This window comes from Anabrus simplex, chromosome 1, assembly GCF_040414725.1.
Source record: "Anabrus simplex isolate iqAnaSimp1 chromosome 1, ASM4041472v1, whole genome shotgun sequence".
NCBI classification, from domain to species: Eukaryota; Metazoa; Arthropoda; class Insecta; order Orthoptera; family Tettigoniidae; genus Anabrus; species Anabrus simplex.
Genome location: NC_090265.1, coordinates 290,325,591 through 290,350,509, shown reverse-complemented (window position 1 = coordinate 290,350,509; position 24,919 = coordinate 290,325,591). Strand labels below are relative to the sequence as shown.

The 24,919-nt window shown below is 39.3% G+C and overlaps 1 protein-coding gene across 1 annotated transcript in view; it reads right to left on the bottom strand.

The window, feature by feature from the left end:
* LOC136864220 (ras GTPase-activating-like protein IQGAP1) overlaps positions 1–24,919 on the bottom strand; it is a 565,781-nt gene that overhangs the window by 119,390 nt on the left and 421,472 nt on the right. The window contains exons 27-29 of the mRNA XM_068226153.1: positions 20,258–20,352; positions 19,948–20,173; positions 18,201–18,365 (exon numbers count right to left, since the gene is read on the bottom strand). Coding sequence (XP_068082254.1) covers positions 18,201–18,365; positions 19,948–20,173; positions 20,258–20,352 — 486 coding nt within the window. The remainder of the gene's footprint in view (positions 1–18,200; positions 18,366–19,947; positions 20,174–20,257; positions 20,353–24,919) is intronic.

Genomic DNA, 24,919 nt, shown 5'->3' with positions numbered 1-24,919 from the left:
TGTAATTAGAAGCAAGTGCTCCTCGTACTTAGGGGTTTTCTACCCTTTAGCAATTGTGGTTGTGAGCTGAGAGCTCAGCAATTAAACTTAGGGCTCGAAGCCCAAATCTTGTAACGAACTGTAATTTGTTAATTTGTTGATCTGCTACTTGGTACCTGTTATACTCTGTTAATTGTTGATTTTGAAAAGAAAATATAACCTTTGTTAAAGTTTTAAATTAACATTAATTTTGTAGTTGAGACCTATTCCAGCCCGCACCTTCTTTCACCTCTAACTACCAAGGATATCTCCGTAACAAGTGGTAGCAGAGCGTGGTTGAATGGGTCTCAATTTAGCCCCTTTTGATGGCTAAACATTGTTTCCGATTCGAACTCTAACAATTTTCTCAGTTGCTGGAATTTTTTTAATTTTTGTAAATTTTTTCCTTGTATCATGTCCAGCCCTCGCGACGTCCTCCATCCCGGCTATTTGCGCAAGGAGGAATTGATCTATGAATTAACGATTAGGAATGTTCAATCTGGAGGCACCGTTGCGATAGACACCAATAAGCTAAAAGATTCCCTTGATTTGCCTATTATCATCCCGACTTTGGGAGAAAAAGAGATTGATGACGCTCTCTCCACGACCACTGATAATGCTACTGACCTAGCATCGGTAGTTAGTTTTTTTGAAGGGGGTGATCCATCACCTAATCAATTTAAACGTGTACAAGCTAGATTGTACCATTTTTCCAATAGAGTTAGTGATCTGTTGTCTCTAAAATTGAATGATACTCAAGGGAAGGAGGCTAGTGCCGTCCTCGAAAACCTTTCCGATTTATCCAGTAAGGTTAGCCTATTGTTAACTGGGGTAGTACCTCCCAAAACTGATGAACCCGCTACGGTAAACGTAGTTAGCGAGGAAGAGTCTTCTAAAGGAGAAGCAAGTAGGAAAGCTGTTGGAGCTCAACAAACTTCTGCCCCATTAGACAACGAATCTGAGCGTCGTACCTCGCTGAATAATGCACCTTCTGAACCAGCTTCTCCGCCACTTAGGCCTCTACCTTCTATGTCACCTGGCTTCAGCAGTTTGCCCCATCCATTACCAATGCTGCTCAAGGGTATTTCTAAGTTTTCTGTTAATTCCACCAGTGATGTTATTGCCTTTCTAAGATTTTTCGTTGAGTTTCAGGATCATGCTCTTGTGTTTTCTCTTTCTCCATGTCAAATTTTGCAGATTATTTATCCCTATTCCGTTGGTGTTCTCTCAGACAAGATAGTTAGGGCAATTGCTGAACAATCTTCCATAGAAGACTTCCATGCCCATCTGTTAAGAAATTTTATTCCGGCCCGAGCTAGGTCTTCACTAATTCAAAAGTACTACTACCGAATACAGCGTCTGGATGAGAACCTTGCCGACTTCATCCAAGATATTAAGTTCTACACTAGGGTATTTGCTTTACATTTCCCTGAAGATCAAATTGTACAGGCTATTGTGGAAGGTATTTCTCCATCATACCGATCATACTTGTGTTTTGCGTCGCGTCCGCAAACTTTCGCCGAGTTAGAGGCTATGGCTGTCTCAAACGAAGGAGTTAGATATGCCGACACACTACGTGTGGCGAGGGAGCCCCCTCCTTCTTTCAGTAATCCTCGGCCTCCACCGCGCCGACCAGTCACTCCCCGTAAATGTTACGCTTGTGGGTCGCCTGGCCATCTTCGGAACAAGTGTCCATTAATTAAATCTAGTGGGATAAGGAATGGAGCAGGGTCATCCCAAGGCTGTTTTAAATGCGAACCGTTTTCACATATTGCCAAGAACTGCCCTAATGCTAACAGCACAACCTCCTGCTCAACTTCGGGTGCAACTTCCACCAACAATCATAAGTGACTAGTGGCTTTGGCTGAGTCGACTAACTCTTCTTTGCGAGGCTCAGCCCCAAGTAAATCTGCCGAAAGCTCAGGGAAATTTTGTTCCTATAATTCGTCTTTTGAAGGTCCCAAAGAATGTCTTAGGATCGCGGCGGATACCCCCGCACCTGTTCCATTTCTCAAAATTGAATTGAATAAGGAGCCCGTAACTGCTCTTTTAGATTCAGGCAGTGTTTGTTCCATTATTTCGGCTGAATGGTTTTCCAAATTAAAATCTATTTGTAAACTTCTTGATTTTTGTTCGACTTCGGTTCAATATGTTTCAGCAAATTCCTCTCCATTAGAAATTTTAGGTTTTCTGTATGCCAAAATTCGTATATCTAAATTTACTTGGAAATTTAAACTGTTTGTGGCCAAGCACTTGTCTTGCCCCATTATATTGGGAGCCGATTTCATGTCTCACACCGGTCTAGTGCTCGACCTTCAGAGAGTGTCGTGCACTTTCAAATTTGATAGCAATTCCAAAATCCCTTTGTTAAAATGTAGTTCTGTATCATGTTCATCTATTTCGACTACCCAGGATGAGATGATGTTAGATCTTAGACATCGACCTGAGGAGCAGGCTGAGAGTATTCGTAAGTTGTGTCAGTCGTTTCCAGAGGTTTTCTCGGACACTCTTGGTGTTACTGACCTTATTGAATACAAGATTGAGGTGACGGATTCGATCCCAGTTAGATTCCCGCCTTATAGGCTATCTCCGCCTAAAATGAAGGCCCTGAAGGAAATCACTGATCAGATGCTAAAAGATGGTATTATTTTGCCCCTCTAAGTCGGCGTATTCTTCGCCTATTTTTCTAGTCCCGAAACCCCAAGGTGGCTTCAGGCCTGTGATTGATTATAGGCTCTCAATCGGAAGGTGGTGTTACAATTTGTGCCCCTTCCAGACCTTCACTCTTGTTTTTTATGGTTTCAAAAGGCTAAATTCTTCACCATCTTAGACCTTAATCAGGCTTGTAATCAGATACCGTTAGTAGAGGAATCTAAACACCTGACAGCGTTTGCCACGGATTGGAACTTGTACGAGTACAACTGCGTGCCTTTCGGGCTCCCCACGAGGGGCAGCCGTGCTTACGAGACTGCTACATAGGTTCTTCTCGGACATCAAATTTGAATACTTGTATCATCTTGATGATGTAGTCGTGTTTTCTGAGACCTTTGAAGAACATCTTGATCATCTGAAAGAGGTCCTAAGTCGCCTTCGTAAGGTAGGGTTAACGGTGAAGTTGTCCAAGGTTGCATTCGCTAAGTCCTCTATGTCATTTCTAGGGCATATTGTGTCGCCCAATGGTGTCGCAGTCGATCATTCTTGAACACAGGCCATCCGTGATTTCAAACCTCCCAAGGACATCAAAGGTATTGCCAGGTTCATTGGTATGGTGAATTTCTTCAGGAAATTTATTCCAAATTTCGCCAATAGAGCGGCACCCTTGAACTTACTTCGTAGGAAAGGCGTCAAATTTGAGTGGGGACCTTCACAACAAGCCGCTTTTGAAGATCTCAAATTAGCTCTGTGTAATACCCCTGTTCTTGCCATGCCTGATTTCTCTAAGAAATTCATCGTCCAAACCGACGCGTCGTCGTCGGCGGTAGCTGCAGTCCTTCTTCAAGAGACTGAACTAGGGAGGAGACCCATTGCCTATGCTTCTAGGACATTATCGGCCCAAGAATCCAAGTATTCCATCTACGAACTTGAAGGTTTAGCAGTTTTGTTTGCTATAGAAAAGTTCCGCCTCTATCTGGAACATGTCAAGTTCGACTTGGAGGCAGATAACCAAGCCTTAAGTTGGGTCTTAGGTAGGCCGCGTCGTACTGGTCGCATAGCCCGCTGGGCCATAAGAATTTCGGCCTTACAATTTGATGTTAGGCATATAAGAGGTACTGAAAATGTTGTGGCAGACGGACTAAGCCGTATGTTTTCTAATGAACCCCTGAACACGTTGATAGTTCTTCACCTCCTGAGTCCACACTACCTGAGATTAATGCCATTCTAACAGATGCTCCCAGGCTCTTTAGGGATATTGAAAAATATCAATGTGAAGATCCAACGCTGGCTCCGATAATGGAAACCCTTTCTTGTGGGGAACACGTCGTCCCTTATGTACTGAGGAATGGTGTTTTATGTTGCCCTTCAAGGCATGATAAGACGATGAAAGTTGTAGTTCCAGCTGTTCTTGTACCTATGATCTTCAAGTACTACCATGAGACCCCACTAGGGGGCATTTAGGCATCTTCAAAACCCGTGAAAAGATCCGTGAAATGTTCATCTGGAAGGGTATGGACGGAGAAATCTGTGCATTGGTAAAATCTTGTAAATCTTGTTGGCTTAGTAAACCCACCATGTCCACTAAGCAAGGGCTTTTGTCTTCTCATCAAGCGTCACGCCCCATGGAACGTCTTTACATCGATTACGTAGGACCCTTCCCCCAGTCAAAGGGGAATGCCAACAAGTTCATCCTTGTGTGTGTAGATGGCTTTACAATATTTTCTTGGTTATTTCCGACTAAGCGGGCTACCGCTCAGTCCACTATTTCTTGTTTCAATTATATTTTTGCTTCTTTTGGTCCATGTCAATATATTGTGTCTGATAATGCTAAAGCTTTCACATCCAATCTCTTTCGTAAATTCAGTTTTGATTTGTCCATCTCTCATGCGACTAATTCTGCTTATTATCCTCAACCATCTTTGGCTGAACGGGTCAATCGTAATCTCCGATCGGCGTTAATTGCCTATCATCACGACGATCCTTGTAGGTGGGATACATCCCTTCATTGGTTAGCTTTCGCTTTGAATTCGGCGGTTCATGAATCTCATAAGTTTACTCCAGCTTCTTTGATCTTCAAGTTTGTACCCAACACGCCGCTCGCTAATCTTTGGTCTCTTAGTGATATTCTACCAGAGGCAATAGATCCAGATAATATTAGAGATCTTTGGAAGAAGGCCAAGGCCAATCTGAAAATTTCTCATGAAAAGGTTAGGGAAAGATATGATCGTGGACGGAGGCCCACCAACTTAAAGGTAGGAGACCAAGTTATGGTCAAGAATTTTGTTCCCGCGGGCAAACTTGCCCCCAGATTTCATGGGCCGTGTACCGTCTTGGATTTTTTAACGCTGGTGACATTGTTAGTGAGCAACCCAGCCACCGAGAGAAAATTTATGGTTCACCCGTCTCAGGTGAAACCGGTGTAAATTAATTGCTCATTGGATCTTTTACATCTTGTAAGAACCCCAAAAAGGTTATATTTTTCTCTAAATCCTAGGCCTTCTGCCCCTTATAGTTTTACATTTCGTTTTTTTTATCTGCTCTGTATAAATTTTGTGAAACCTACCCTGAGGTTACTCTGCTGTCCTCTCCGTATGGCCATTACCAAGCTCCCGTCTCCTGCTAAACCACACCAGTGGCATTAAAATAAAAGTAATGAAATAAAAGTTTTCACGCCGCTGGCCCCTCAGCCTCAACCACAAAGACTGTACCCTAAAAACATTACTGTCCAACAAAAATTATGCCGCCGAGATCATACTGTTTCAGTGCCCCCGCAGCTGTGCGGCGCCGTACCGCCACTGAGGTGGGGTACGGGCCCACTCCACTCCAGCGAGGTCAACCTGTGTACGGCGCGCTGGAGCCCTCCTTCCGGCCAAGGCTGATGTGCGGCGCACGACCCGCAAGCTACTTGTGGACTGTAAACAAACATCTCATCTGCGGCGTGCAGCACGACTACCCTCTCATAGTGCAGGAGAGCGGTCTCTCTGGGTACTTAAGGGGTCCGAGCGGCCTCCTCTGGACACAGGCAGCGGCGGCAGGTCTTGTCATCAAAATTAAGCGACAGATAATGTTCTTCTTCAGCTACATGGACACACTATTTCTGCAATTAATACGGCTTTGCTTCAAATCAACCTTTGGTGGACTTAGAAAAAAAATTTTTTCTTTCAAGAATTAAAGTTTTTTTTCTGAATTCAGCTACTACAAAACATAGAGACCTTTCATCAAAAGCTACTACAAAGAAATTCTAAAACTGGATCCCACCTATATCAAACAACTTCTGAGACCTCCAACTACTCAAAAGTTATATGTTTCTCTTCTAAATTCTTCAACTCATCAGGAAAAAACAACAACTGGGACTTGGTTTTAAAACAGAAATTTTGTTTTCTTCGGTGTCACCCCTTGGAAGGACTTTGGGGGGGGGGGGGGGGGGAGGTCTGTACCAGGCGGTACACCTCCACGCCGCTAATTCAAATATTGCGCCAATTGAAACTTCTCTACTGGAGAAACTTGGAACTTTAACTATTGAACTAATTCCACGGTTATTCAGAAGATGTCACCGAGTGTTTTTTATTTGTCTTTTGTTTTTCAATGATTAAGAGGTGTCGACAATCTCTAACAGATGTCTCTACCCAAAACTATGGTAACACACTCAGGTGCAATGGAATGAACTTTCTTGAAGAAATATTGTATTCCTAAGTTTTATTTTTATTAAATTTTGTTCTGTGGTTTGTGGGTTGGCAATATAAATCCTTTCTTTCCGCCCGTTTTGAATGTAACCAATTGGGAATTTATGTAATTAATTTTCCACCAATGAGGTGTTTCTTCCTCGTCTTGTGTATTAGTTTTTGCTGTTATCCAATAAAAGCGAAAGGGTGTGTCTACTCATTCCTGAAAGGTCTCGAATGTTCCACGAGGGTATATAAACTGCTGACTTTCTTGTCGCGGTGCCACTTCAGTAACATCTCTCTTAGTGTGTGAATATGTAACAGGCGGTGGGAAGCACCTCTTTCTTCAAGCAGCAGTTCTTCTACAAGGTAATGGCCTGTTAACATCTTTATTTCTTGCTAGCTCAGCAGTTTAACTCTCGGGGAGGGTTCGAAACCTTTAGTATGTAACCTACCTTTTTAAAATGTAAATTCTTTTCTGTCTATGTAAAATCTATAAATTATAAATCTATAAATTACTGTAAAGCAGGGATAGAGAGTACTTTACCCTCTCGAACTCCCCTTCATTTGGAAATTGAGGTGACTACGTTTTCATAACTGTTTCTTCTCTTCTTTAAAATATTAAAGTTTCTCATACGGGTCACCTCCTTAGCTTGGGATTAGCCCCTGTGTTTCGGCCTAGAGCCACTTGGGTTTTAAAAGTGTATTTTGGAGTGCAAGTTCACGCCTCTAATCTCTTCTGTACTTTGAGCCAGTAACTTAACCTGATGTTTTGTTTTCTTCATGCAAAGGCCCCGTAGGTTGGGTATTAATTACCCCTGTTTCCTTGTGTGCCTTAAGGGCAGATAGAAATGAAGTTTGTTGTAGCCTTTGATAGGCTTGTAAAATTGAGAGCGGGTCTGCTCCTCGTTCTTAGGGGTTTTCTGCCCTTTAGCAATTGTGGTTGTGAGCTGAGAGCTCAGGAATTAAACTTGGGGCTCGAAGCCCAAATCTAATAACGAACTGTAATTTGTTAATTTGTTGATCTGCTACTTGGTACCTGTTATACTCTGTTAATTGTTGATTTTGAAAAGAAAATATAACCTTTGTTAAAGTTTTAAATTAACTTTAATTTTGTAGTTGAGACCTATTCCAGTCTGCACCTTCTTTCACCTCTAACTACCATGGATATCTCTGTAACAGCCTTAATTAAGGTACAGCCTGCCTGGTGTGAAATTGGGAAACCACAGAAAACCATTTTCAATGCTGCCGATAGTGGGGTTCGAACCTACTGTCTCCCGAATACTGGATACTGGCCGCACTTAAGTGACTGCAGCTATCGAGCTCGGTGCAGAAACTATAATGAGCAACTTGCCTTCGTGTGTAGCATCTCGTTATACTAATTAACCTTTATTTTGTTCATAACAATCTTATTCTACTGCCTTTACTGACCCACAATCAATGCAGAAATCAAATTTCTCTTAATGCAGCTACAACATTTTCGTGACGTGTTACACAATTACTAACAGAATAAAAATTATGATGATGATGATGCTTGTTGTTTAAAGGGGCCTAACATCGGAATAAAAATGATCAGTGGCGTGGTCCCTCGACAAATGAACCCAGCACATGCTGCACTCCTGCTAGCTAAGCACGCCAATTCAAACATGCAAACTTGAATGCTTCCTGTAGGTTAGGTAAGTTAATTTCTAAAAAATTGGCCATTGTGTTATCCTTGGCCCATTTAACATGTGTGCAAAATTTAGGTAAGATCCGCGACTGGCTGGTACGTGCTCTTCCCTTGTTAGAAGGATATACTTATATTGGTCCACCTGTTCAACACAATCCTAATGAACATCACTAAAACTAAAAGTACACTCATAAAAAAACCAGTGAGACTAGGACATATTTCGACCCCATACGGTCATCTTCAGCCAGTATACATGGAAGCGAGACAACTTAAAATATCCAAGCGAGAAATTTGTAAAAACAATAGATGGAAAAATTCAGTATGACACATTAGGAGTTTTTTGAAAAAACATGCAGTTTCACAGTCTTGAACAGAGTGTATGGTAAAATGTGGCTGTCAGTACGGAAACAGACTAAGAAGTTTGTGCATCCTGATGTTATTCCTCTTCTAAGAAAAGTAAATGTAATCTAAAGAATGAGAAACATATGGCTATTGATAAACTAGACAAAATGCCAAGGCAAATACTCACTCTCTCTCCTCAGAGTTGAGTTGATGTTAGAATGAGTGATAATTGGCAATTGCCTTGTGCTGCTCTTTGTCAGGAGAAACTGCGAAGGAGGGGATGGGAGGAAAATTGGAAGGTCGGGAGTAGCATGCGCATTATGTGTTGTCAAAGACTTGTTGGTTTGATGTACAATTATATCTGTTATTTGGTTACATCGCGCATTCCTATCTACGAAATGGCACTGTAAAATTTGTCACAAATGGAACATAATAATTGCCTTTACACAGTTGAAGTCTAAAATCTGCGGTAAATTAAGAAATATTTCATTTTTGGAGAATATTATGTATACCTACTTTACTACCTTACAAGTACTTTTGGTGCTACGCTCACAGTAACACACGTATGTCTTTTGTTTGACTTACACTTTCTACAATTTCGTGTGTGATGTCTGTGTTCACTGAAGTTTTTTGCTTTCATTTCATTGCTTCAGTTGTCAATGGCATAATTTCCTGAATTGTATCACGATATGCAAGATTTAATAGGCAACAAAAAGCTATGGCCAATGTACATAAGAATAATTCTGTGGACTAGTGATTTATTGGTCCAGGGATCATGCTATTTTCGTTCGAACAAAAATAAAAAAAATATTTATTGGTCCAGGGATCATGCTATTTTTCTTTCAACAAAAATCATTTTTGTGGTATTTACGATATTACTCTGTAATGTGCAGCACCAAGCTGATGAATGCGTCCTTAGTTGTTTTTCTGTAGAGTTTCAGCCACATCACTATAACATGGTCATTTGCCTCATTGAAGAACGAAATAACATCGTGAATGCTGTTGACCTCCATTTTGCTGTTTGAACTGGCCGCACTAGTCATATGGACAAAGATAATGAGAATCCACAGACATAGCACTCCCATTCCTCGGTGCTAGCCCTGGACCTCAAGAAATTAACAAAAGACGGCACCAGCAGCGGAATACAACATAAAGGAGCACTGTATACTGGTCTTAAGTATGTATTCATATTTCTCTAATAATGACGGTATTTCTTAATTTACCACAGATTTTTCACTTCATTTAAGTAAAAGCAATTATAATGTTCCATTTGTGACAAATTTTACAGTGACATTTCGTAGATAAGAATGCGCGATGTAACCCTGTTATTTCGTTGAAAAGAAAGTTTTTTCCCCCTGTATTTTGTTAAGGTTAAGATTTATTTTTGATGATGTTTTATATGTATGTTTTCTAGAATGTTTAGAAGAGCTCCTTGACATGAACAATGTCTAAATTTTTCTTCCTTTGGATATTTTAAATTGTCTCGCTTCCATGCATACTAGCTGATGATGACCCCATATGGGGCTGGAACATCCTAGTCTCACTACTTTCTATGAACGTACAAACCATTTAGTTCTAGTGGTTTATTTCTGAATTGTATTGAACAGGTGGACCAATATAAATATATTCTTCTAATAATTGTGTTTTTAAAATTGCTAAGTCAATAAAGAAACAAGTAGAAAATTCATCACTTGTGAAGAACATGTGGCTGGTTCATACAGTCAGCAACCTTCTTGTGAGGGAAGGACCGACCTGTGACTTAATGTTTACAATCCAGGCATGATGAGTGTTTAGCTGGAGAATACACATTGCTTAGGCATGGCACGTTCACATCAGGGGATTACTTAGACAACATTTTAATTCACAGTGAAGTAGGACAGAATGCTCATGCAGCTGCAGAGATGTATACTGAACAATTTCCACAAAGAAGGGCTTTATATTGGCATATGATCAATCAATTCCATTGATCTGCATTTAGAGCTGTCACACTGATAGCAAAGTCCCCTTTAGTTGTTTACCTAGTCTGTACTTATTTCAAAGAAGTTGGAAATTTATCAACATCTTGAGATCAGTAAGGCTACTGAAGTAAAAGTTAAGAAGAAAGGAAAGATCAACTAAGAAACAATGGATAACTCAAGAGATACCAGACCTGACTGACGAACGACGAAAGTACAAGAATGAAAAAAAGGCGGGCAGGAAAGAATACAAGCGAATAAAGAATGAAGTAGATAGAAAGTGCAGGACAGCTAAGGAAGAATGGCTGAAAGAAAAGTTCAAGGATGTTGAAGGTTGTATGGTCCTAGGAAAGGTAGATGCTGCATACAGGAAAATCAACGAAACCTTCGGAGAAAGGAAAACTAGGTGAATGAATATTAAAAGCTCAGATGGAAAACCACTTCTAAGGAAAGAAGACAAGTCAGAAAAATGGCAGGAATATATCCAACAAATGTATGAAGGTAAAGAAGTAGATGATAGGGTTCTGGAACAAGAAGAGACTGTTAATGCTGATGACATGGGAAACCCAATCTTCAGGTCAGGATTCAACAGAGCTTTGAGAGACCTAAGTAGGAACAAGGCACTGGGAATTGATGACATACCCTCAGAATTACTGACTCTTTTTTTTTTTCCTAGTTGCTTTACGTCGCACCGACACAGATAGGTCTTATGGCGACGATGGGACAGGGAAGGGCTGGGAGTGGGAAGGAAGCAACCGTGGCCTTAATTGAAGTACAGCCTGGTGTGAAAATAGGAAACCACGGAAAACCATTTTCAGGGCTGCCGACAGTGGGGTTCGAACCTACTATCTCCCAAATACTGAATTACTGACTGCCTTAGGAGAAACCAGCATGGAGAGGTTATTCCATTTAGTGTGCAATATGTATGAGACAGAAGTGCCATCCAATTTTCGGTAGAATGTTGTTATACCTACTCCCAAGAAAGCCGGTGCTGACACGTGTGAAAACTACCGCACCATTAGTTTAGTATCTCACGGCTGCAAAATTTTTAACACATATTAATTACAGAAGAATTGAAAGACAAGTTGAAACTGAGTTGGGAGATCAGTTTCATTACAGAAGAAATCTGGGAACACGTGAAGCAATCCTGACTTTACATCTGATCTTAGGAGGACGGAATTAAGAAAGAAAAGCCCACATATATGGCATTAGTAGGTCTAGAAAAGGCATTCGATAATGCCGACTGGACCAAGCTGTTTGAGATTCTGAAGGTGATTGGGATCAGAGAGCCTTCACTTGCATTAGTTGTGCAGTATCTATGAACATCTACAAATGATTGAGAGTTCTTTAGGAAACTATTAATTCGAGTAGAATTGGAGAAACAGCGATATGAATTAATGGGCGCATTCCATTGTTAACTGAGCATTCCCGCTTGCGAGATCAGTTATGTCAAAGATAATGTTCGTCGATTCGCAGAAGTACTATCAAAAGAGGTTAAGTTGCTAAGATTATTCTAAAAAAAAAAAAAAAAAAAAAGACGCAAAACAAACATGCACACAGCTACATTATTGTAGTAATAAATTGGGTTCTGTTTTATATGAGAACAATAAAAAAAATGAGAATGATCATCGCTTGTAATGAATGAAAGGAAATTAACCGCAGTGCAGTCGAATCTATCTGATAATTGTATGCCAGTAAGTAAACCTTAAAAGTAAAAACTATAGTTCTTTAAAGAAAGGACACACAAGGCGAGTGTGGCATCAGAATATTGACATACCGGTATTTATTTTAGTGTATGATATTGTACTAATTGAATTATATCAGTTGCAGGTTACTCCATGATGGATCAGTTGGAGAATTGTCATATTGAAAGATCCACCAATATAATGATGCAGGCCTAAACCGGGATGGAGTCCCGGCGAGCCTGGAAAATGTGGTAATATGAAGGAATGACAAATGTTCCGAAGACCAGGACGATCGAATTATATCTTCGAGAACTCACCCGTTAAGATGAGTACAAAAGATTTGTCCTTTATTTGTTCTATTATATTGTATATTGTGTAATTACATATTTTCTTTTACGTTTGTGAGCTTAATGTGTTATACATAAAGCAACTTGAGCGATGACGTAGAATCGTCCATATGCATTTTGCAATGTCGATGGGCGCTTTAATCCTCCTAAATGATGCCATGATTGCAATTCGAATTGATGATGTACCAATTTCATCTAAGTTTCGAGTGCACATTTATAGGTTGTAATACGGGAATTTCATTATGATTTAGCTATCATTTCAGTGATACAGTTTCTTTTCGATAAAATTAATTTGCCAATTTCTCCATGAATAAGTCTTATTGGAAGGATTTAAAATGTACTTATTATGTGGTGAAGTGCAAGGAATTTTCATTCATGAATCGGATATTTCATATGGCCTGACCGAGTCTTCATAAAAGAAACGTTTCATTAAACTGCATAGATACAGGTTAGAGAGTTCATATGTGTTTAGAATTGAGAATACTTGTCTTTGGTAGTTATGAACTTGAATGGAAGATTTTAATAAGCATGATGCGTATATGAAGTTATATGGTTTTGTTGAATGTTAGGGTCGTCGATGTGATTTATTATGATACGGTACGCGATTGTTATGTTGTATTATTTATTGGGAAATAGGCGTTACACATGATGTAATGTTGTCTTCAAGAAATCTCAAGAATGTTGATATTGGAATATATAGTAGAGGTTCATCATGCGAATTTCAATGTGATACGGCGGAATAGACAAGCAGTTAGGATTTTATAATTGTACCACGAGGGAACTGTTTTACGAAGAATATTTTCGAGATGAACTATTGAATGATCGTCAATAATCCTAATATACACGAGTACGACACAGGTATTATATGAATGATAATAGATACATATGAGATGAAGTTCTTCGAATTAATTTTACCCCAATAAGATGTTTAAGTTACACTGTGATTAAGAATAAAATTAGGAGCATACTGCCCAATGTACAACCTACTTATTCTCTGTAGAGTAACTGCAGTGTTAGTGCATGTGTCTTGTAGATATTGGCAGAATTTCAGCGATCCAGATGAGAGATTGTGGACGAATCCGAATGTTGGTGTGTCTTGACAATTTCAATTCCTGATTATTATAGTAGCATGTAGATTTGAACATCCATTTTTATTTAGGTGCAGCAGCTTGAGGACACCATAATTATGTTGTTCTTCTGTTTTAATACTTCTTCAATTTATTATCTGTGGTTAGCTGCAGAGTCTAGTTTTGAATGTTCTGTATACTTTTAATTTTTAGGTTCCACAGCGTTACATGTACTTATTTTAGTAAGCACTCAGTTGTTAATTACAAGTAGTTATTTTATGCAACGGTTATAAATAATATTAATGGGGTACTGAAGGACAAGGCTTTTGGCCCAAAATGGACATAGACATGACCGGATGAATATTTTTCTTTATTTACGGAGGATAAATAATTTGAAATGATTGTACCATCAATTTCATGTTCAAGCCTTCAGCAACTTTCATACTAACAATGTTAGTTCATTGATCTACCTGTATTCATATGCCTGGATTTATGTGTAGATATTTTTGACATCAGGTTTGCTGTTATTGTAAAGGTAGAGTAACATTGTAGCGCCATATGAGCAGAAAAGATAATAACCAACAAAAGAAATTTTTATGTACAGTTTAAAAAGTACGTCACTTACTGTACACAATGTTTACTATTTATCCACCCATGTTATAAGATTTTCTTTGATTATTGTTGATTATATTGTTATTGATGATTGATTTAATTAAATTGGATCATCATTCCAATTAAACTAGATTTTCAGTATTTTCATTTGTAAATTAGGATTTCTATTAGCCTGAGACAGTTTCAACATTAACGTGCCAATAATTATTATGAACTGTAACCGGTGTGTAATAGAACCTTCATGCCCACGAGTGGAATCTTATGTATCACCGTTGAGCATTGCCAAGGCGTATTTACAATATTTCTTTGAACCCCATTATTATACATTTGCACAATTACGGTTACAGTTTACCTTTTTGGATTCCAATCCTCGAGCATTAAAGGTTAAAATACATACATACGTACTACACCCTACCGGGCTTCGAATGGATGACCCACGCATAAGAATGCCTCCACGTAACGGGGTAAACACCCGCGGATGAGATTGGATTGAAGAGCGGGTCGAATTGCTTAACGAGCTTCGAACCGCTCCCCTTCCTACTTTCTGTGCCGGCCCGGCAGCCTGAGCACTTGGGGAAGTGGTACGTTCGAAAGAAAAACAAAAAAAAACTAATACGTAAGATGGAGCCTTCTGTCTATAATATGAAAGTAGGATCTCTGGGTTCAAATGCCTATTGGATACTGCTTAGCACTACTACAAATGACAAGAATCATAAAAATAGGGGTTACGAATGCAAATTTATTCAAATATGACAATTAAAAAAAGTTTACACAGCTCTATACAATGACTCTCCACATATGGGAGGAAAAGGAAAATAATAATCACTTTAAAATACGAATCGCCCATGGGCGTCGTCTGCATCACGGCATGATTGAGGTTTTGCGACTTGCTATCGTTCATTTGTCCTCATTAATTCATACCGTTCATGAAATTTTGTACATTATTCTGTCGATCACACCGTGAGATGACCTGATGTCCCTATTCACAAATATTACTAGCTGTTCTAAGCACGAACATAACCGGGGCCTACACTCCATAATATCATATTAAAAGACACATTTGCATAATGCACAAACAAACACAAATACCATTTTTGCTAAATCCCGGACTCCTCATCTATCACCAAGACCACACAACGTGCACATAGGTTCTGTTTGAACTCAAAAATATGTGCACATAATTACGAAACATACACAGATATATGGATATATACACTTCATGCACAAAGGAGAGCCATTCCTAGAAAAAAAAACAGCATGGTTATCACTGTCTCCGGCCCAAGGCGTACGCCTGGAGCAACCCGCTCAAGGGCGCCATCATAATCCGGGGTCGAACTGGCCGACTCCCGACCGAGAGGTACTGTGGGTTTCTGTAGATCCCTAGAATAGTTACAATCTCATATCGCCGGATATCTGGGGGGGATCCCTACTCATTTATTAAATACCTTTAAAAGAAATCACCGTGATATTATCATTATACAAGTATTCTTAGCTAGGCCATTTAAACCAACCGAGGGGAGCGCGAGGTTGACCCAGGGCTCCAAGTTAGTCTTAACACAATGGTTTAAAGGAATCCCTCTGTCGCGAGGGCGAGGGCCAGACATTCACAACAAAAGGAAGGCCGGCCATTCACTTCGCACGGCCGTTCTGATTCTTCTCTCGCTCACACGTCTACCCTCTCATCTCGGGGACACACATATCCATGGCCCGCTTCATTTGCTTATCCATATCATTATGGAATTCCCATGAAATACTCTTTTTATTCACTACCTTCTCATTATTATCACTGAGACTGTGGGCACGATCACTTCTCAATCATCTCATCGTAAATTCCTATTCGGCCTTCTCACTACGTCTCATATCGCGTATCTTCTTCCCTTGGGCCTATGGCTCTCATGGCTCCTCGTTCATACCACATAAATCCACTTATATTTAAACCTTCTGACCCAAGATTAAGGGCTCCTGCCCCTGGGTCTCACCCCGGCTATAGATAAAAAAAACCACTCCAAACCATTATGGCCAATTAATCAAAAATCACGGGAAACTTGCACATGGTTCCACACACCTGTCTAAATCACACAACATGTACCTCTCCCGGTCGGGATTTCTTCTTTCTTGCAGTCCATGCACTGATTATATCTGTAAGCTAGGCATGCATTGTCTGACTGACCCACGAGTTTCCCGGGCATATTTGACAACCACGTGGGACAGTGACTACCAACATCTCGACATGTTTCCTTGCTCGCCAAATTCCATTTTTCCAACCGCCCCTACGGGAAACTCAAATATTCTCCTAACCTTGTTCCCATATTTGCTAGGACATTCTACATTTCACTAAAAATATAACCCTCACGATAAGCTAATCATTAAGAAAGAAATATGAGTCGTCCGGGAATTTAGCTCCCTTGAATTTTACTTCAACATTAAAAAAATCAATAAAAATTCCATATAGGACATGCATTAACTTACAACATTTTGATATTTACAAAAGAACGCTAATCCTATCCCCGGGTTATGTCATGCTTAGAAATTAAATTTGGACATCACTCATCTGTTTGGTGGCCGTTGTCTCTCCTTCCACGGGAGACCCATGGTGAAGTTCTTAGTACTCCATGACCACTCGGTAGGTGGCGGGCGTGCAGTCCTTCATCCCTGGTCCATACAAGTCCGACATCCTGGGGGACTCGTCACAGCTGAAATCTTACAGTAATCCAAGATGGGTACACTTTACACTCGTCACACGGCCTCTATTTCAGAGTTTACACCACGAATAAGACGGACTTTCAAATTACGGCGGGCGCGTTCACAGTAAGAATCGGGTGGCTCACGAGACTCGAGCCCCTGATTCAAAGCAACACTTTGGGTGATACCAAATTAGGAATTTCACTGACTCATTAAACCGGCAGTTTCTCAGCCGTATTCTGCTACTTGTTGGTAAATTATGCTCGCGGTTTTTACTAGTTTGACACGCAGCACAGAAACAATACCTAGGCTCGTTTGGCCTCCCGTTCACTTCACAAAGCGTGCTGGACACAATGGCGCTTTCAATACGCGGTCAAGGGTTTCTGACTTAAACTGGGGCACCGCGGGACATAGTGTCCTTCTCAACGACCGTAAAAGAACAACTGTCTCTGCAATGGCCTGCTCGGCCTATATTATCTTGCCCGCCGGAAGCTTGGGGGCGTCAACGTTCACGGTTCATTAAGAACAAGAGCTCCTTTCACACCAAGAATTGACGATATTGAAATATTGCATCTTGTAGCCCTCTGTCTCCTCTTTCATTTGAGCCAGGCGTGCTGGACCTACGATCAGCAGTTTTTATGTAATTTGCTTCCCGCCTTTGATTAATTCATAAGCGTCCCTCGGGAGGTGGAGTAAACTTTGAGCGCGACTCTTGGCTTGGGTGACGCCGCTGTATCCACATGTGTTAGCGATATGTTACATCTTGACAGCTGGTGACCTCATTTCTTCCCCTGCATAAGTTATTACATATTTTTAGTCTGGGGAACGCAGAAAATTCCGCTCTATTCAATGGTGTGTCTCACATAATTTTCCTATGTCTGGATTAAAATATCATTCCATTGTTTACGCGCCAAAGTCCGACGTTGGCACCCGTGACACGTGCATAAAAAACCGGAAGTTCCTTATGTTCGTTTGGAACTCTGGGAAGCTAGGCCACACCTCGGGGCGTATCTGACTACTCCAGCATCGCGTCCCCTTCTATCTCTCTCTGCAAGTTGAGAGCGTATTTCCGCGGGGGCTTGGCTCTCGCTTTGTCTTTCCTTTGTTGGGCAAGTGCTCCTTTCACGGGTTCCATTCTGGCAGGACGCCGCTCGATCCCCTTCGCCCATACTGCTACCAATGACGCGACCTTTAAGAGTAATCTTAATGGGGTATAAAGGCCCATATCATTCCCATGAGCTGTACAGGACACTGTACGGTTTCAGTACATACATACATACATAAACAGGAACATGAACACATAAGAGGGAATCACAATGACAGGCCATTATGGGAAGAAAGAAGAGACAAAGATAAACACAAAAACACAAAATGGTATCCAGAGAGGGAATACAAATATAAACCAGAGGAAAAAGCTGAGATAATCTGATCTATGAAAATTTCAATAGCTTCAAATGTTTTAAATGATAAATTTCAAATCAAAAAGAACAGATGGATAAAACTCACCCCTTTCTTGGATGCTGCAAACTGCAATATTTTGGCTATACTTGCTAAATTGTAACGCTGTGTGGGAGTTAGTGCCTGATTAGCAGGCAAATCTATTATACCAAAACTATCCGGCCCAACAATAGCAGAGTTGATGAAATGATAATAAATGAAGTTCCCCACAACCTGTAGGAAAAATATTGTGCAATAATAGATATCAACATTTGTCTTCATCAGTGACAAAAATAATAATGCATACATTTTATATATTTCAGTAACGATCATTTAAATTATCACTTGAAACACTTCATTATGTAACAAATACAGCTGAATGCCATATTTAAATGTTAATTTTTTGAATTATTTTGAAACCAGGCGCAGATAAACAGGATTTTTTTTCCCCTGCATAAAATTGCATAATAAGTGATAGACAAGATGATTCACGTGGAAATGGGAATTAATTCAACATGTCCAAATGGGCATGACACTCTCTCTCTCTCTCTCTCTCTCTCTCTCAAAGTAAAAAGTTATTGTGTTTAATATCTGTTCTAACTGCTGATTGTCATAACAGACACCCAATGTCTGAATTTCATACAGTAGGAATCCTTTAATATGCTGGAAGCCAAGACCACAAGAACTGTTGTATGTATACACTGTTAAGTATCACCAAACTAATCCAGGATTGAACCAACTACCACAGGACCAGAAGGCCAATGAGTAATGGACTGAACTACTGAGGTCGGCCAACAGTCAAACGTATAACTATGAAATACTGTAATGCCTTTCAAAAACCTCATCCGAACTTACATGTCAGTGAACTACAGGGTGCGGCAAAAATACCTGACGAATTTCAAATGTAAATAACTTGGCAACGCAACAAGCTATTTAAAGATTTATTGCACAGTTCTAAAGAGTAGTGTTTGCCATTTGCATCACATACACACTAGGTTTTGAAAATAATGTCATCCAAATGCCGACCGTCCTATTCAATGCAACTCTCAAGCTTCTCCCTGAAGTTCCGCATGACTCACTTGAGCATGTCTTGTGGTATTGCCTCGATTTCTTCACGGATGGCAGCCTTCAGGTCATGTAGTCTTCGGGGCTTACGTTGGAAGAAGCGATCCTTCAAATATCCCCAGAGAAAGAAATCGCACGGGGCGAGGTCAAGGGAACGGGCTGGCCATGGAACGTCACTCCGTACGGGGTCGGCATTTTTGAAATAAGTCTCAATCACGAAACCTCGGTGTTCACCACTCCACGCCATGCTAGCGACTGGCTGGCTGACTGACTAGCCCGGACGAGACGATGCACGTGTTGGCCAAGGCCAAGACCGCACGCACCACGACAATAACACTTGTTTGAAAGCTGTGGCCAATACGACCTTCAGTTCGCTCCAATCTACTGTATGCGACATAAATGGCAAACCTTGCTCTTTTAAACTGCGCAACAAAATTGTGAATGGCTTGTTGCGTTGCTGAATTATTTACGTCTGAAATTTGTCAGGTATTTCTGCCGCACCCTGTATTAATGGAATTTGAAAAAACATGCAAGCCAAGCTGTGTATACAAGAGTTTCAATTTTTTTAATGCATGTATTACCCATTAATTATTAAAAAAACATTGAATCCATTCATTAATCATTGTTTAGTATTAATTATCACTACTTAAACATTTTCTGTTCTATTATTAAGAGGAACAATGTGCTTGCTTTGGGAGCTTGAATCATATTTGTGCATGTTCTTAATTTGTCTACTGATACTCAATTGTACCTTGAGAATGTCCTTTTCTGGAGCAGAGGGAAATTTTTCAATGAGAGCATTATGGAGAACTTTTGCCATATACAAAACTCCATAAGGAATCATATCTCGAGATTGTGTGATGTGCTCTAAAAACATCAAGGTAGTTTCCTTCAAAGCCTTGATTCCGTCGTTCAGTTTTTGCTGGACTTCCTTGTATGACAGAGCCTGCTCTTGATTTACAACAAGAGGTAGATCTCTACAAAAGACAATGCAGGAATATTAATGAACAACTTCAGGTTAATGATACATATAAATGAAATACACTCCACATTATACTTACGAAGATTTTCCAGTCATCATTTCTTCTCGATTCCTCCAGCTTTTATAAATATCTATTGGATTGGTATCAATTGCAAGCGTCTTGTTATCCAAAATCTGTATAAAAAAAATACATAAAACTTAATTTATTCATGCTGCATGATAACAGTAACTCATGGGCATCACTGTAAGTACTTAGGTGTTAATATCTATATATTAAAAGAGTTTACTAAAACAGCTTTGGCAAATCCATTCGTCCATTCTACTGGGACCGTTTGCTTCATTTTTCTTTTATTCTCTCCAGAATTACCTGCTGATGAATCATGAGACATTGATAGGTCTCTCAGTTCAGCCCACTTTGAGTAATCATAAAATCAAATCATTAAATTCTCACTGTACATTCTGTACTTAGCAGATTGCTAAGCAACTAACACTTTCATTAAATATTCTGATATATGTGATTTTCAGCCTTAGTAATGTCACTGCATTCAACCATGTTTGATTACTACCTGTCAAGCCAGACAGTATGCACTTCCTCTGATCACAGAAGAATACTAATTCCTGCTAGATACCCTTTGATTCTCTAACCTTTCCCAGCTTCCAAATATATTCAACAGATGGCAGAGTGTTCCTAATAACTTACATGCTGCTAAGAGAAAAAAATTCAACGTACAAAAACAGACCCCATCATGACATCGCCTTAACCATTATCTGGGAACATCTATCGAAGAATAACTTAGCTATACCCGAAAAAGTGAAGGCCATGTATCTTAAAAAGTTTCTCTGACTGGCAAAAAACGCTCCTTCAAGACTAACCTATGAGCTCGCAAGACAACTGTCCTATATGGAAGAACTACAATTAAAAATACCATTGCCTTCTACGACACAATACCAAACTTTACAGCAAGAACTGCAGGTTAAAAAAAGGCCCATATATATGGATAGATTTTCACCAAACAGACAACATGAAAACATCAGAACAGATGAATTCTGACTACGAACTGTGGCATACCATAACGCGCTTCTTATTAAATGTTCACAAAACCACTAAAAAAGGCAGGCAAAATAATACGACTACGACAGGCACATCAAGACTAGTTATCTGACCTAGTTATAATGAATGACATGGAGCAGCACGGGTCCTCTAGTAAGAAATGAAGTTCATTGGGGTAATCATGAAAATGAGATTGTAGCCTAAATAAAGGTTACAAATCTCATCCTATGGTTATGAGGGTATTAGAGGCTGTAGTAAGGAGGTAAAAGAGGGGCCCTATTATAAGTCACTGGCGAGACCCCAATTAGAGTATGGTTCTAGTGCATGGGACTCTCACCGGGGTTACTTGATTCGAGAACTGGGAAAGTTCCAAAGAAAAGCAGCAAGATTTGTTCTGGGCGACTTCTAACAAACGAGCAGCGTTACAAAAATATTGCACACATTGGGTGGGGAAGACTTAGGAGAAAGAAGACAAACAGCTCGACTAAGTGGAATGTTACAAGTAATGAAAACCATTGCAAATTCATATTGAAAGTAATCTTATGATAAATGTAAGAAATTTATTTCTCTTCCACCTATTCAATACAGTTCAATATGTTAGAGTTAAATCCTCATTAAAATAAGAATTGGTACATGTTTCGCCCTTTCCTATGGGGCATCATCAGCCATATCATTACCTCAAACTATATCAGGTACCTGGTTAAAATTGATCTAAAATCTACTACACTCCAACAACAGAAGCACACCATCAACATAGAATATTGTTCAACAGAAGAAGATAATCAATGACACTTCAGCAGTCCTCATTAAGTTGTTAATTATTTATTCAACATAGGTTCTTGAGTAGAATTACGACATAAAAGCAAAGTCCTTCCGTGCTGAGCACACTATCAACACAGAATATTGCTCAACGGAAGAAGATGGTCTAATGACATCTCAACAGACTCATTAAGTTGTTCTCTAGTAAATTGTTCAACATACGTGCTCAAGTAGAACTACGACATAAATATAACATCTTTCTGGGCTAGTTACAAACTAAAAAATTAGAACTTTTGAATAAGACCATATCAAGACTATAAGACTATATCAAGTACACATACCACGGTCCAATATTATAAAAAATGGCAGTGTTGGAATGCATTTCCTTTTCATTTTGTATATAATCATTTGCAATGTTCTATACTCACTTTCATCATTTTGTACAATATTTTAAAACTTTCATTCATATTCTACACTGACCATGGCTCAAGGCCATCAATAATGTTAATTTTTCACATGTACTTAAATCAAGTTCCTCATATAATGAAGGCTTTTTAAGTTAAGTTTTTTATGTATTCAATTTTGTAGTAGATTTTAGATCAATTTCAACCAGGTACCTGATATGGTTTGAGGTAATGATACGGCTGATGATGCCCCATAGGAAAGGGCGAAATATGTACCAATTCTTATTTAATGAGGATTTAACTCTAACATATTGAGTTGTATTGAATAGATGGAAGAGAAATAAATTTCTTACATTTATCATAAGTGGAATGTTCCGAGCTGCTAGTGCAAAGATGGCATAGAATTACTTTAGTAGATGAATAAGTTTGAGTGGAGTTTCTGAAAGTAGGAAAGATTACATATGAAGATAAAGTTGGAGTTAAAGACGACAAATACTCATTTATAACAAGAGGGATATTTAGGGACTGGAATAATTTACCAAGGAAGATGTGTGATAAATTTTCAAACTTCTTTCAAACTTCTTTGATATCATTTAAGGAAAGACTAGGTAAACAAACAATAAGGAATTTGTTACATGGGTGACAATCCTAAATGAGATCAATGGTAATTGATTGATAACTGAATTATTTCAGAAACACTTAAAAACAAGGTATGATTTATGGTATAAAAGAAAATTTAGCTATACAGGAATAGTATCTATGATAGCACCATCTGATAAAGAGTACTGCAGAGTGTAAGGAAATAATCTCTCAAATAAAATATATATTTTATTATATGAAATTGTATGCTGATTTCACGAAGGATCTTTCAATCTATGATTTCAAAATAACAATATATCATTTCCAGAAAGAATATTTTGAAAATTTGGTTTAATATTTTTCATTACCATTTGTATAGCACCTTTTAAAACATTGTCATTATAGTATAAACAGGAAGTGTTATTTTAGGTGTTTACATTATTTGTGTCAGTTCATGCTGGACCCTTGTTGTCATCCGGAATGCCGGATAGATGTTTTTTTAAATGAAAATATATACAGGTTGAATCACCTAAAACTTGCACACCAAATATTTCTGAAATGAAGGATGCTTTTAATGTGCTGTTTTCACAGAAATGAAGTGCAACCAAGGGCTCATAATACATATAAGTATGTTTGTCGTCTTGTGCCTAATGCAGTTTTTAATGTCCAATATTGAGTTGAGTGTGGTACCTGGTCTAGTTGCATGCTGCATATTTGATGTAGGAGAATGAATCCTCACAACAGGGCAGATTTAAAATAGTAAAGAACAATTTTGATGGGTTGGACAACTTGTTCTATAATCAGGATTCTGTTACCACATGTGTGATTTAAGACTATGACAAGTTATGATGTGGATAAGGAGACAATCTTTCAAACGACAAATTCAAGTAAGAGTGATGCTGGGAATATATTAATTTATAATACCAAATTTGAAGCAGTAGCTGAGGGAGATTGGACTCTGGGAATAAATGTTAAGAACATTAAGAGGAACAGGTGTCAAATTGAGGAAATTCCAGTATCTAATGTAGTCGTTATTTCTGTAATTGGTACTAGGTCTCAAAGAAATCAGACAATTGTTAAGATAATTGGGGGGAGAGAGGGGCGGTGACCACTGAACAGATTTGTTTAGTTGTGTCAAATCTGATTAATTCCATCATTTTAGGGACAGATATTTTGAATGAGAAGAGATGTAAATTAGACTGTGGTAATGGTTGTGTGTGCCTTTATGGTCTGAAGATAGCGAGAAGCCTGTTAAGCTAGTTTATTCTGTGGCGGACAATAAGTTTACCCCCAGTATGAAAAATGTCATCCAGTTTCTAGAGGAGAATTTTACTGAAAGTTATGAAGAAAAGGACGATGTTAAAATATCCAAAAGAAAATAAGGAAACAGAGAAGACTGGTCTGGAGAGTGACCAAAGGAGGAGTTACATAAAGTTATAATGAAACTAGCTGATGTACCCGTGCTTCGCTACGGAATTCTACACTGTATACAGAACTGTAGGTAAGGTAGAGTACACGTTGTGAGCAAGACTGTATTAAATTGCATAGCTCTTAACGTTACCCTGGAAACGCGCTGGAGAAATCACCAAACGTCTTTTCTCATATGAAGACTGCGTTACTACTATCAGTCACAATTAGGTTGGAGAATTGCATGATAATGGCAGACATTCACTCTCCACCTGCCTTTTTACATCCTCAGAAAGACTGTCTTAGTGGTTTTTCCCAACTGAAATGAACATAGGTCATTACAATGACGTCAGTAGGAATGGCACGAGTAAAGGCAATGATTTCACATGAAATACTGCATCAAATTATAAACCACACATTTTCTCACTTTTAACGAACAGTACTACGCTGCCGATCTAACAGTCCAAACTTCCAGAGCTGGAATGACCAGGCCGCAGACAGCCATGATCCGTGAACATTCTCAGTCTTTTTTCGAAGGGGA